At 40.9% G+C, this 14,826-nt stretch overlaps 1 protein-coding gene across 3 annotated transcripts in view; it reads left to right on the forward strand.

Annotated features, from left to right (window-relative positions):
- The window catches only part of LOC117237506 (low density lipoprotein receptor adapter protein 1-like), a 33,832-nt gene that overhangs the window by 6,467 nt on the left and 12,539 nt on the right, over positions 1-14,826 (forward strand). Inside the window, exon 1 of one of the 3 annotated variants that reach the window (XM_033501532.1) lies at positions 4,992-5,449. The exons of the other annotated variants lie outside the window; for them this stretch is intronic. Within the exon in view, the coding sequence (XP_033357423.1) occupies positions 5,404-5,449 (46 nt within the window). The 5' untranslated portion in view covers positions 4,992-5,403. Of the gene's footprint in view, positions 1-4,991; positions 5,450-14,826 lie in introns of those variants that run through there. 3 annotated transcript variants of the gene reach the window in all.

Raw genomic sequence — 14,826 nt, forward strand, 5'->3', positions numbered from 1 at the left:
ATCAAAGTTGCATCAGCCGATTCCTCGGTCCAGCTACGCGATATATCCACCTGCAGCCACCTAACGGTTGGCTACTTTTTCTTATTTCCCTGATCGATCTTTTCCATCTCCTTCCTCGTCCCGTTCGTTTCGATCGGTTATGAAATCATCGAAACTCCCCATCCAGGACTCGCTGATTTCGTAACGCGTCTCCCGACTACCGCACAAAAAGGCGAAACGACATTGTTCGGACAATTACGAGACACGATACCTGCTACGGTCTCGATTTTCAACGGAATATTACGCCTGGGTGTATCGAACTACGTTCGAGGACCAACCGGGTGCAAGGACGGTCGATTTTACTGCAACCACAGCCAGTCACCGGCTATACTTCATTCGATCGGTTGACTTATCATCGCTTCGGTGCTTTCTGTGTTCGATCTTCGACAAAGAAGTTATTATCGCGCTATGTTTCGATAAAGAAGCGGGTACGATAGGTGAACAAGTTGCAGCTTCAAAGAAGAAGGACGACAAAGAGACGTTTTTTGTAGCTGCAGGACCTTTGGTCGGCTCTTCTCGGAGAGGAGAGGTTCGTGCCGCTAGCCGAAACAACTAAAAGGGACCAAAACGAACGGACAACCGAACCGGATCGTCGGCGAAGAAGAACGCGATGAAGATGAAGAGGAACGGAGAATGGCAGAATGGCGGAGAAGCTCGGACCGTTGGTGAAAAAGAAGAAAAATGATTGGATCGACAGGGAAGAACCAACACCGTCATAAAAGAATGAACTACAGGGGAACCCGAGTATACGAGAGGGAGAGAGAAAATGAGAACACCAGTGGAAAATAAGAAAAAAAAAAATAGCAGGGGTCTTGGTCACGCGAGACGTCATTTTTCTTCAATTCCATCACGTTTAGATGCTTTTGTAGAGACAATTTTGACACTGGCGTTCCATGTATACGTATAAACCCTCGTTCATAGGTATTAGGACGCCTGCTCTGCACGTATTAGATGTTATAATTCGTTTCTCAAGTCTGGGTATTAGGCGATCGTTGAAATCTCGCAAGGAATGAGTCTAAAACATTTATAAATTACATATATTGTTTGGCAATATTATGATTATGATTCGAAATATTGAGATCGAACAGGAGCTTGTTCCTCCCTTTTATTCGACGCTCTTTTTCAGTCAGCTCGTACAAGTTTCGAATATCGGCAAACTTCACTGTTGGCTAAAGGCATCTTATAGTCGATCGACAGGCTTTGCCACGATCGGATTTTCATTTCAAAGAACGTGCCAATGTATGCCTCTCTAGAAATTTCCGATCAACATGATAACGAGATTGCGCGTATATCGTATCACCTGTAGAATAGGAAACGGCGGCTGCGCCGCTCGCAGGAGTACTCGTAATTTCATTTGCCGGAGGAAAGCATTTCTCTCTCTATTTCTCTGCAGCCCTTTTCCGATTAGCGACAAAAACGAAATCAGGCTAACGGAGGCAACGTGATTTCCGCCGCGAATCCAATCGATGATATTTTTCGAGGACACTAAAAGTTTTTACCGAATTTTAGTATCTCGAACGTAATATCGAGTTATGAGTTTAATATCTTTTTTATCGAAGAAAAATCGAAGAAAATTCTTGAAATAAAACAACTTCCACGTATCGTCCAAAGTCTAAAAATAATTTCCGGAGATAGATTTTCGAAGGGAGAAAATTTCATTCGTAAAATTTATAGTTTCCAGAGTGAGCGAAATTTCCAAATATCGAGAGCTGTTTATTACGGCCGAAGAGGTATCGAGGAGCTTCGATAAAGGAGTAACTTTACTACATAAATATTCAATGTCAGAATACCAACGTATCAACGCTCTTTGCCAGACTATAAACTAGTTTTAGCTGGGATTATGTTCTATCTCGGAAGACATCGTGGTCTGTGATTCGTGTGTCCTAGGTTTAAAGGGTCGACGTTCCATCCGTCTCACCGTCAGACAAATTTCAATATTCCCGCATCCTGTCTCCGTGGAAAATCCCTCTGTTACACGGCGTTACGTGACAATACGTTGTATCTTTGCTAAATCAAAAATACACAGCTGCTATAGTTGAAATAATTCACGCGTGCATCGATCGAGATATGTGTGACTATACGATAGAGAAATTCCATACAATTCATATTTCAGACTGCTCCGATGGCTGTCGCGTCACCTGTAGATCGGACTTTACGTATGCGACAACCTCTTCCGGCGGAAAATTAAATCAGCGACCGCTCCGAATTATCCACCCTAGCGAAAAACCCGTGGACGTTCGCGTTTAAAAATTACTTTTCGCAAAGTTACGCGTTTATACTTTGACATCGTTCTCGCAATCTTGCTAACAGAATGTTGCTAAGTTTCGAGCAAAGAAACGATCGAGACTTGTTTGTACCGTTACCAGACATCAGTCGGCAAGTCACGATGACATCGAAACATCGATCTTACAAAGAACCTGAAGAACGTAATTTCCTATCCTCTGCATCGTATTCTCGTACCTGTGTAAGAATTGGACGTTTTAAGCTTGTTTTATAGTTACGAGATGCAAAGTATATGTGCGAAATTTATATAATAAAACGAGAGTTTCGTTTAAATTGAAATTAGATCAGTTGAAATGGTACGGATGAAATGGGATAGACAGACGAACTGTTCTATCTTTTCGATAGAATTAAACTCATCGTGTTATTACCGTTTACCAGGGCAATTCTACACTGGAAGTTCGAAACTGGATATCAAACGTTCCGTGCATGCTACGTAACAATGTTTAACCACTCTTGATGGAATTTCACAGGACGTATTAGTAATAAGTAGGTATGTGCATGCATATGTATTTATATGCTGAGCGTTAGATAGAAGACGCGAATAGGAACGCGTTACATAATTCAAATTGTTCCGGAAGGAAAAGAAGCTAAACGAAGGGTACTCGTGCGAAGTAAAGCAAAATGGTTTTACGTTTTCATATTTTTGCTGTAGTATATTCACCTATCGATCGCGTTTCGTTCACGCCTCGCGATACTCTGCCAGCGTGTCTAGAATATTATCCGAAAAATGAAAAGGCGATATCGCGATTCGTTTGATTCTTTGATATTTCCATTGTTTTGCGGAGAAACCCGGCCAATGTTTTTGCGAAATATCATCAAACGCGAAGAACGAAAGTCTTCGAGAAGCGGAGAGAATAAATTACATTTGACATTTCTTGTATTTGTGCAGCAGCGAACGTGTTGTTCGTTTGTTAGCTTGTTTTTATTCGCGTCACAGATGTTTCCTCCGAGGAACGAACGGGAATCTCAGTTCTATGATACTCTGCGAACTTTCTTCGTACAGATATAGATATGTTCGGTCTTTGGTCGATCGAATTACGATCGGATCCAGAAATTTTATTTTTCCAACCAGAGTATGACGTATACGCGCATACTACGTCGGATAAATACTTCAAATTATTACTAAAAAAATATTTGACTATTATTAAATACAGAAGCATCAAACGGTAGTTAATAAACTTTGTTACTAGAATTCACTCATGTTTCATAATTTTGCTAAAAGAGTGGAATTTTAGAATGGCCTTAATTTGATAGCAAGGAACTGTACTTGCTGTTTGAGTATCCGACATTGTCGATCATGCAGAAACAAATGGAGGCAAACGTGCAGAGGCAGATCTCGATAAATTTTCGAGGACGGAGCAAAAAGTTGTAGCGGCTTCTGCTCGAAGAACATTATGCCGACAGTTTCTCTTGCCAATCATTTCGCGACGCGAACCGCCGCCGCGCTGCGCTGAGCCGCGTGACGCAAAGCGGTGGCCTCGGCGGCTTCTCCCCTTTCTTTCGAGCTTTTTCCTTCTCGAAGAACGAATCGCTACCTCATCGATATTCGATGCTTTTGACACAGCTCTCTTACCGTTCCCTCGCTATTGTTTTCTCTCGATGGCGCGGTAAATTTCTTCGCCAATACTCTGGACAGTTTCAACCGCATTTTCTCTTTCGAAAGTATCTCGTTCGATCTTCAGTCCCTTGAAAATTCTGATTGAAATGTCGTTTGAAACTTTTACATTATACGCAATTCCGCCAGACGGTGTTTCTAATTGTTCAAACTTTTATTTCATTAAAATGAGTTCCGCTATGAAAGTTTCGCAATTGTACATTGGGACACAAACAGTCTCGATTAGTGTATAGTAAATTGTATTCTCTCATGCGATTTCAAGTACTAACCGTTCTCTTGGAATTGGATCGAACTCCAATATTCACGAAGATACAATAGCAGCTTGCAATAGTCGCTTTGCTTATTCTTCTCGTCCATTCTCGGTGTCTAAATACGTCTAAACATTTACCTTCTGTCTGCCTATTTTTTCTATCGCGCACTAGTTCCTTTCACGACGTTTTAAAACAACGTCATTCGATATTTTTTAACGTCTTCTTAATCTCACGTTCAATTTTCTAAAATTTTTATAAAGAAGCAGAAGAATGTGGGACAGCGGCAGGCGAGTTAAATCGCGTTAGAACTTCCGAGGATCATCGTCATGGGAGATAGAAGGGCCAAGTTCGATTTTAGTAAGTTCACGAAGACCACCTTCCATGAAATTAGAGCTTCGACCTCAGTGCGCTTACCTCTTATCCATGCGTGGTTCGCATAAATTGGCATGTACAAATAAAATCTCATAATTCCGAAGAGAGCGGAGCAAAAAACTGGTTTGATTAATCTCTGGGTTTGATTGCAAAGCTACGCATTAAGCCAGGATCAGATGGGATCCTTTTGCGCCGTTTTGCGAAGGGAAAAAGGACAGGTAGAAAAAATAGGACAAGAATAGAGCTAGGACGAATATTATAGGGAAAATATTGAAAAGAGGGATAGCATGGCGTGAACCGCGAATGCGTGAAAATAATCTTTATCCTTTCGGCGGGGATCCGGTTCGGAAGCGGAACCGGAATCCAGCAACGGGGAAGGGGATGAAAACGGGGATGGGGATGCGCATGTACACGACAGGGAAGCGGAATAAACTCTGTGTGGACGCGCTCACATCGCGGCGCACAGTCTTCTCGATAGCACGTTTCCACGTAGCTCTCCTTCGGAATCTTCGGCTTCGTTTATTCGTTCGGAAAGTTCACAGGCCGCTCTTCTCCGACGAGTTTTTAACTTTTTTCTGGTCTTTCGTCTCGAAATGGCAGCTGGTTAGACGGTCTGCAACGATTCTATAATCTTTCCGATTCATCGAGCATAACGTGGACGGTTTCTCGTGGTATAGTCACGCGTCACATGTCATTGAAATCGAGGATCGCGGCAGCGCGTTTCGCGAGTGAAGAAGCTTGACATTGCGGAACATCCATCGTGCATCGACCGTCCCACCGAAGATTACGATCGACGAAAACATTTCAGTTTTGTTGGATTTCGTGCTGCATTGGGCAGCAAGAATGTCATTCTTCAGAGGGTTGTGGAAGAGCAGCTCTAAACATAAGAGTAAGCTCCTCTCCGATCATCTTTTAAACACTTCAGTTGCTCGCTATTTTCATTCTCGCTTTTATAAACGCAGGCAACTTTCGTTCTGTTCCGTTTCTGTTTCCAGCGATAGTATTCCTAATCAACGTTAAATTTAACGCGGATACGGGAGCCAGAGTTCATGGTTTTCGATAAGCTATGCGTTATCGTGTTTAGAATTATGTACATGCGTGCTAATTTTTTTCTGTTTATTAAATATCGTAATCATATTCTCTTTCGTTAAGACGCTCTCAAATGACCGTATGCCAATGGAACTTATAGATTATGAAAGTTTTCACTTTCATTTAAAAATTATTAAGGATTACGTATCTATCTTTAACAAAATGCGCAGTTCCTCGACCGCGTAACGCTCGATTATACACAATCTTGCATCGTTAAGTTCGTTATCAAAGAAACAGAAGTATCGTTTTAAGGGAATTTTTTCAAATGACCAGTTAGCAGTTCGAAAGGTCACAGTACGTGTACGTATAATCGAAATTCTAGTCGGATGCGATAATCGATGAAATTGCATTTTCTTGGTTGGCGGACAGAGGAAGCTTATTTACTGGAAGTTATTAGTTGCTCGGAAGATTAACGGTAACACCGTGCAGCTGCAAAATGTCGGGAAGCGATAACAGAGAGGAGGCAGCGGCGGCAACGCGGCAGTTAACGCGATTATTCGCAATAAGCGGCGTAATAGAGAGCCGCGTTTAAGATTATGGTAATGCATACCGGTTCGTGTTATAGGCGCAATGTGACCCCCTTCAGAGCACTGATTATTGATCATAAAATTTGCATAATCTCGTGGCACAGGCCGCATCTCGATGCGACGATCAAAGAATGCCAGTCCATGCTCGATTTTCACTCGAATCCCGGTATCTCTTTCTATCTCACCCTATCGTTGTCGCGCACAGCATGACATCCTATCATCTTAGACTCCAAAAAGACCATCTCTCGTTCTGATTAACTGAAGAATGCGAGATGCTTGCAAAATTGTTCTCTCGAAAGTTAGCTCGAACGGTCGGACGTTCTCGCTTCTAGGGGTTTAACTTTCAATTTTCAAACGCGCGAAATCGAATCCTTCGGCAGTAGAACATCCCTTTCGTTGCATTGGTGCACGCGAACCTCATAATTTGTTTTATCGATCGCTTCGCGAATTCGTACTTCGTATTCGGTATACAGTTTGAAAAGGAAAAAAAAATTCCACGTTCGATGTTGCGATATAGAGGAACGAAATTAACCATCATAAAATGTAATCGTAAAATAACAACACGGAATACTGATTTCACGGAAATCTGATTTCGTAATGATGCTTGTTTGAGAATGTTTCGTTCTTTTATGCGATTTCGCGAGAGATTTTATCAAAGTGCTTAAGATGAAACTTTTATCAACGATTCGCATTATACTGGCAAGTGGTGGTAGCTAAGGAAAGTAAATTTTGTTTAACGAAACAACAGCAGAACAGAAGTTACACGCAACTCGAGTCTCGTTGGATCTTCGGTTTCTCTTCGAGTCGTGTCTGAATCCGCATCAAGATTTTGCGAAACGTACCAAAGCCTGGAACACGGTTTTGTTAATGCGATATAAAACTTTTATATCCGCGTTTAAATCGTGAATCGTAAACAACGGTGCTCGTAATATTACGTCGTTATACAAATAGAACATCGTGACAAATTAAAATGGGCCGCGTGTACCACGCTGGCGATGCCAATTCATTGTCAACGTAAGTACATCCGTGGAATGAATTCTTTGCGCCGTCCGCGTTATATAATTATGACAAAACGATTAATGGCGAACCTTAAATTAATTTCAATTTGAAGGCGCATTTTAATTAAAGCGCGGAGAGAAACAAGTTTGCATTTGTAGAGATGCACGGAGGACTATGCACATCGAGAATACGCTGATTAAGTTCGAGAGAGCGAACCAGTGGTAATGAACTTGTCGCGCAGCAAATTGCGCGCGTAACGATTAACAAGAGACGAGAATCGCCTCGCCTCGCTCGCTTTGCCTCGCCCCGCCTCGTTTCGATGGCGAATCGACGTGATCGGATTAAATTTTACGACGATCAATGACAGAAGAAAATTACCGCTGATGGAACTGTATCGAATTTGCGTCCAGCTCATTATATTTGTTCGTTACATGCGTTGATTATGTACAAGACGTTCCTTCTATCGTCTACCAACGATGTAAACCGTTGGATATTTTTTCGCGCAGACGATACGCCTTTTTACTGCTTATTTCGCGATTTCACAAATTTTTCGCAAAAAAGCTTGGCAAATTTGTCGATTTTACGCGAAACGTGGAATTAATAGAAATTAATGAGACTCGGATAAAAATTCGTGGGAAGAATTCGCGGTCTGTTTACGAGTTTCGGGAATCGAATGGAATCGGGGAAATTTGCACCGAAGCGGCAGGTGCTTTTTGACGTCGAACCGATATTGAGCGCAACGAATACCAGTACTCGCGCCAGTCTATTCGTTCCCATTTCCCTGCAAAAGAGGAAGAGAGAACGGGCAGACCCATTTGTCTGACAAATTTATCGCATGATCCTATAAAGGTCCACGTTTTAATTCGAAATGTTTCGCTGATGATAGATGCAAAATTATGCATGTATACGTGGTGGTTGACGTATCGCCGTAATGGATAGAATGCGTCGTAAAATACTGCGCAAAAATCTTTACAATTCTAATGTGATTTTATGCGATTACAGTGCAGAATGCTTTTAAAATTTGAAACATTGCGGGTACCTATACGGGTACAATGGGATTTGAGTTGTCGATATAGGTTGGTAACTTGGTATTCCGGGAAATACGTTAGGCGACAAACTTTTCCCAGTAGAAACTAAACTTTCGCTGCATCGTCTGAAAGTTTTGTTTCACCGTTCGCTTTTAATGCACGCGCACTTTTTAAAAGCTTCGATGCGACGCCGTTGCAATTTCCTTGCTATCAATGTAGAAGTTTTAATTCTCTCGGTGAATGAAACCTGTTACTGTCCTAGAGAGCAAAGTAAGAATCGGTGGAGACGAAAGGCTCGATCGAAGTTACATTAGACACGAACGTTGCGCGATAATTGATACACGGGATCCGTATTTGCAATTAACGCTAAAGTAGGTTTTCCTGACTATCATAAATATTCATAGCGGTTGGTAGCGATTGAACGATTCGCGGATGTTAATGCAAATGACCTTGCCACTGCGACCGCTGCGAGTTTAAATTTGCCGGCCGACAATGATTTACAAGCTTTAGCAAATCTCTATGCATTTCGTTAACTCATCGAGCGATTGAATCTTAAATATTTGACTCTCGATCGCATTAAGAATTTATACAGTGTCATCGAATCGATATGGACAGCCGCGAAGGGTAGAATGAGTATTCGACGTTTCGTACGAGCGGTTTAAGTGCCATTAGGTTCCATTGAATTTCGTTTGTCTCGCAAATTAATCCCCATTGACATTGTCTTCTGCTTGGCATTAATATAGTTGCGAGAATGCCCATAGGGGACGAATCAATGATAATAATTATCGTACCATCTTCTACGGAGATTCGTCGATGATTATCGGTCACAGATCTCTCGCATAATTTGTTTTTCATGTCGCTCTTGTAATTGTTACAGCGAACGAGCGAAGAATTTATATTTAAGATGAATTTTACTCAGACTCGTGTTTAGTATTTTAATCATTTCCGGCTGTAATCGAGCGACATCCAAGAGAAGCTTATCATTTTCTGTAATGTGGCAAATGTCAGCAACGTTTCCAGGGTTGAGTTACCTCTGACACAAATACACGACCGTGTCGTGATGAAACTGCTATTGTGCTAGTGTTTGCACCCGACGCTACCTGTTCGCGCGACTGCCGTTTCTAATGGAACAACAGCATTTGCTGCTTCGCATTGAGATAAGGATCGATCGGTCGGCACTATCCTCCAAGATAAGATCAATCATTGGACCAACTAAATGCATGCATAAACTCTCGAATAATTTAAACGAGCTCTAGTTTTATAAAAAAAGACACGAAGATCATCGTGAAGGAGTAGAACTTATTGAAATTTTGAGAAAATAGAAGGTCACGTTATGCAAGAGATTTTATTCCAGTTGTCCGTTTGGAGAGCCAGGATACAGGGCAAACGGCTCGAAGGCCGATTTAAATACAAATTAAATGGCAATCCCCCACACCGGTGCTATCGGTATCTCTTGGGTTTTTGTCGAGATTTCTAGCATGGAAATTCGATTTGCCACGATTAACTACACTCGTGGGATTCGTCAATACACGTCGACTATGTATACTTCTTCTCCATTTTCCGTTAGCAAAAATGAAAAAATAGGGCAGAAAAAAGAGAAGCATGAAGTGAGGGAAAACTTAGTTCGCAAAGATTATTTGATTTTATTTTGTAAAACTGAGAAAAGCAATCTGATAAGTTAGTAAGGTAAATATAACGTGAAAAATAGAGGAAAAAGGCTTATCGAAAATAAACTTCCGCATCGCTGATAGATCAAAGGCAGCTTGTTAAAACGCGTACGTCAAATAGACGTACTTCTTTCGTTATTCGATTCAATTCCGTACTTTCCATTTGGTCGTGTAAAAGCATTCTTTGCAGCGGCGCACGTAGGTATCGACGACGACGACGAGCTCGCGATAATAAGCATAGAGAGATGAAAAAATTCGATTCAAGATAGGAGAGTTGTTGAAAGAGGTGGCCGCGTTTATCAGCCAATACACATCAACCTTATTCGAAAGATCATGGGTTTTGGATTCCAGCCAAACGGATTTTCCGTTGACTTCCTGTCAGTCCTACACACTTCCAATGCAAATTTTATCATTTATTCGCTCCTTGCAATTTACGTCTGCCTGCCATCAAGAAAAACGTCCACGACCTCCCTTAAAATTTTCCTCTATTTTTCAGGTAAAATTGATTTTATAATTAATCAATCATTTAGATTCGATCCAGGTGATAGAAAGTCGTTTGTTTGTTTGGCTAAACAAACTCGCTTGTTTTCCATCTACGTCGATTTTAAGATGATTTCTGTTTCGCGTTTTCATGATTCTATTACGAACCGCGCGCTCTTGAATCGTATGTGCTATTTCTCACACAAAATGATTACTTTTCATCACACTTTTTCGCAACCGAGAGTTTTCTTTGATTAGCGTGCATTACCAGTCCCAGAAATGGGAAACTTTTCAGAGGGAAATGAATTTCACACGAAAGCTGTGCCACAGCCTCAGAGTCGATGAATGGGAGGTTAGCGGAAAAAGAGGGCGAAAGAAAGCCAGCAGCCACTGGCGACGAAAATTCTAAAGCTAGTCATCGCTCTCAGGAGTTTCGACGATTCGTGATTTACGATCGAAATTGCGATCAGGACACGTTTAACTTCTGTCAGTAAGATTAAGCGTATTTCGTACGAGCGTTTAGTTCTGTTAAACGAAATTAGTTTCACGGTTAAGCGTTTCCCTTTACGTACATTCTCATCGCATCGTCGAGCTTGATTTCACGAACATTTGGTATAAGGGCGTGGAAAGTAAAAGAAAACAGCATAAATAAGCACTGTTGTAGATATAGTTACACAGAATTAACATAGAGTAAAAGTTAGTCAAAAGAAAAATAAAAATAATACGATAAATCTATCGGCTGAAGTATATTCTATAGATACAATGTTTCTTCATGATTTAAAACATTCAATGCGTAATAACCACTCAAATAGTACGATTGTACATACAGAAACTGTTGACAAGGTACTTGCGTATTCCACAGAGCTCCCTTCGGTACCGACATTAATGATTTACGGTTCGGTTCTCTGGTGGTTATCTAAAATCGATTCTTGCGTAAATAATCTATCAACGATAAAGCATCATCGTTGTTTTAAGGATGCTGTATATGTAAATGGTATTGCTTGCGATGGGAAATATCGTCAACCGCAGTTAATCATAATTGTACGTAATTCAAGTTGAGCGATAATACCGAAGATTGATTAACGACTGCTTGAGCATTGTAATTGCGAGCAAATAGCTGAACGCGTACGTCGATAAAGCGCAATATCAAACCTTGGACAGATCGTTAATCATAAAAAGGAAAGGAAATTAACGAGCATGGTAGATAAGATGAAGATCGCTCGAACTTGTAGTTATTCGTCGGGTCGCGTTAAACGTTTACATTTGCCGTATGGCCCGGAAACACATTCCACGCTTACCAGTTCCTGTAGATTTTTCTAGATTTACGGTTTCGGTTTCGAAAGAATAAAGTAGGGAGAATGCACGGAACCTCGGGATGGTAGTTAGGCGCGAACCAACAAGAATAACGACTCGTATAAACGTTTTCACGAGTAACTGAGACGACTTAGGTAATGGTTTTCGTATAGCGTTGGGATTCCGTATTTTCTTGTTTAATCGATCGTTAGAAAAAAACAGTTTTCGGTACCTGCGATTTTGTTTCGTGCAAAAAGCTGCACGTAAGCGTATCTAAAATTTATTTATTTAATTTAAATTTATCTAATTTATTAAAAATTTATTTAATTTATTAACTATCTATATGTATGCAGTCGCTTCATCTTGAGTGTTATCTTTATTAAGATTTCAAAAGTATGCCTACGGTTACCTGAACTCGCATATTTTTGCATGCGTGAAACGGTAACTGATGACTATTAATTACACATTATCATTTATCTTACATACACCAATAACGAATAAGTTCAGATTCGTGATGAAACTGAGGATTGGTGCCATTCTGGGGATAATCCATTCGTTGTAATAGGATTCGTCACGGGCTGTTCAGCTCTAACATAACCATTCCCTGCTTCCCTTAGGATTAGTTTCGACGAAGTTACGTAGCCACCCCCCGTTCCCACGCCAACCTTTCTGGCGTCTGAACACGGTTAATAAGACGACAGCGCAAGCGACGAAGGCCGAGGATCGAAGATTCATAGGTTACCGGGGAAACCTGGAAAATTTCAGGGGCGACTTGTCGGTGGAAGCTTTCCCCGAGCTCCGAATCCAGACCTTTGGCGAACGGAAATTAACCGTGTACGATAAAGCAAAGTATTGGAAATGATCTCCACTCCGACAGACCAATTAGCCGCCTATGGTGATTCAGCGTTTAATTTGATTTCTAAAATATGTGGAAATTTATATGTGGAAGCTAGAAGCAGATCCTTTCTTTCCACGAGCTCGATAGAATTACGCGACGGGAGAACGTAAGAGACAAAGCTCTCAAACGGGGACGTATAATATTTTTAAAATCAAATCCTCTTACCATTCTATACGTTTATTATGAACTGTTTTATAATAGAACTCTCTTTCAAATACATATATTGCAGAATCTTCTTTCGCGATACGGACATTCACTCCAACTTAATCTCAATCATTGAAACATTCGCGTTATAATATATGATCCTCTTATGATATTAATAAAGTGGAAGAACGTATCGCAGTGTACAGTATAATCTTTCTCGTAACTGATGTAACTTGTATGATGTTTCTTAACGTAAAAATTACGTAAAGTGCAACTGCGGATTAAAGCTTCGTACATGGCTGCTCTACTGAATTTCAATTTTTAACGTTATTTATGCTTTTGACTGTGAGCCTCGATGCTTTCCAATATGTTGTTATTTACGTTTGGAAAAAATGTATTATCAAATTATGTAAAATGGCATTTAATTTCATTCACCGCGTCACCGTATCTGGTAATTGCTCACTGCACTGATTGGTTTATCGTAAACGGCTACAACGTTAATTTTGTTCCGTCGTGCATGTCGGTGGAAATTTCAATAACAAGTACCCACTTATCTTCCATGAACGAATTACTATTCCAATGGCACCGACTCTCCAGTCTGAACTGTTGAAAATAAGCCTGCGGATATAGGAGCAAACTGCTTTCCATCAACCAGACATTTCCTTTCCGCTATTTTTACGTCAATATCAAACTCAATCGAGCTCGTTTGCATTCAAACGTTAAAAAGTTCCAGTCGAGGGAGTCCTTGTTTTAATATTAGAGAGCGGAAGGAGGAACAGTTTCGAGGAAGGGAAAACATGTCGACAAGATATCTCCAAGGAGAAAGAAGAATAAAGTCAACCGCGTTCGGTTGTCATTTCGAACACACGATGTTTTGCATGCAAATCGCGGCAAATGCGACCCGAAGCTGGAAGAGAGGAAGTCATTACTGGCGCTAAAATTACTTACGATGATTTTATATTTCGTCGTTGCAAGTAACCTCGCATAAGGTGTCTTACTTCTTGGCAATTTAGACTTCGTTTAGACTGGATCGATGTAGCAGACGAGAAGAATCGCTGAATTTTAACACCGCTTGCCTTGATTGATTCATACGACTCATTGAGAAATATAAAATGTAAATACATACAACTTTTTAAAGTTTCAAAAGTTCCGTTATGAATGTATATGACGCGTTCCAGAAAATTTCAGTGAAATTTCATCGAGTTTCATCGCGTCAGCGCAGCTTTCTGAGGTACATTTTATGTTACGTGTAATTACATTTTTCAGTATAACAGGCTGCGCGGTAGAAGAAACATCTAAAAAGGTAGCGAATGAAAATTTGAATTATTGACACCGCGACGATAAAAAGACGACTAATATTCAGGCAACTGGAAAGTAGATTCTACGTCGGCAGACAATAATGACGTTAATTGGAAATTTGCTCGTTCGAACGAAAAGTTCAGTTGAAAAATAGAAATAAAAGGTCCTAAGGGAGGAACACGTCCAAGTGACGGTGGAAAGGAATCTTTCCTCCCAGGTGTCCCACCAGAAAAAGAAGTCGTTTCGAGCTGCTGAGTGACGTTGTTGCTATCCTTTTCGTCCACTACAGTCTCCGATGGCCCTTTCGTTCGAATGTCTTTCGCCTCCCCGAACAAAGAAGAATAATTGACACTTTTTCCGAAGAAAAGTGTCCGAAGCTTTTCGGAGAAGCCTGGAAAAAGCAAAATTTCACGGACGTGATCGGGACCTACTTTTCTTCTCTTAACGCCGATTCGTTTCTGAAATATATCTCGAGCAAGGTTTTGGTCGACGAAAATTGAAACGACAACCGTTCGTGCATTCTAATAGAACACGTTAATGAAGTTCATTAGCTGGTCATAGAAATATGGGCAAGCTCATTTGCAATTTCATCCTCCACTTTCTGTCTGCGAAAGCTTTTCCAATTATCTTGCAACGTACGTTCAATTACCTGACTACAGAGGGAGTGACATAATTGTAACTGTTCTTCGAGATCCTAATGATCCGACCGAGTCGATTGGAACCAGGAAGTTAAAGAAAGGAAAAGGAATACGCGCAAAGAGATAATAACCTCGAGCAAATAGAGTGGTTCTTGTTTTCTCGAGCAGCGGAGGAGAACAACGCAAAGTTGGCTGAGAGAATTC

The sequence above is a fragment of the Bombus vosnesenskii genome, unplaced genomic scaffold (assembly GCF_011952255.1).
Source record: "Bombus vosnesenskii isolate JDL3184/JDL3185 unplaced genomic scaffold, Bvos_JDL3184-5_v1.1 scf7180000013379, whole genome shotgun sequence".
Taxonomy (NCBI): domain Eukaryota; kingdom Metazoa; phylum Arthropoda; class Insecta; order Hymenoptera; family Apidae; genus Bombus; species Bombus vosnesenskii.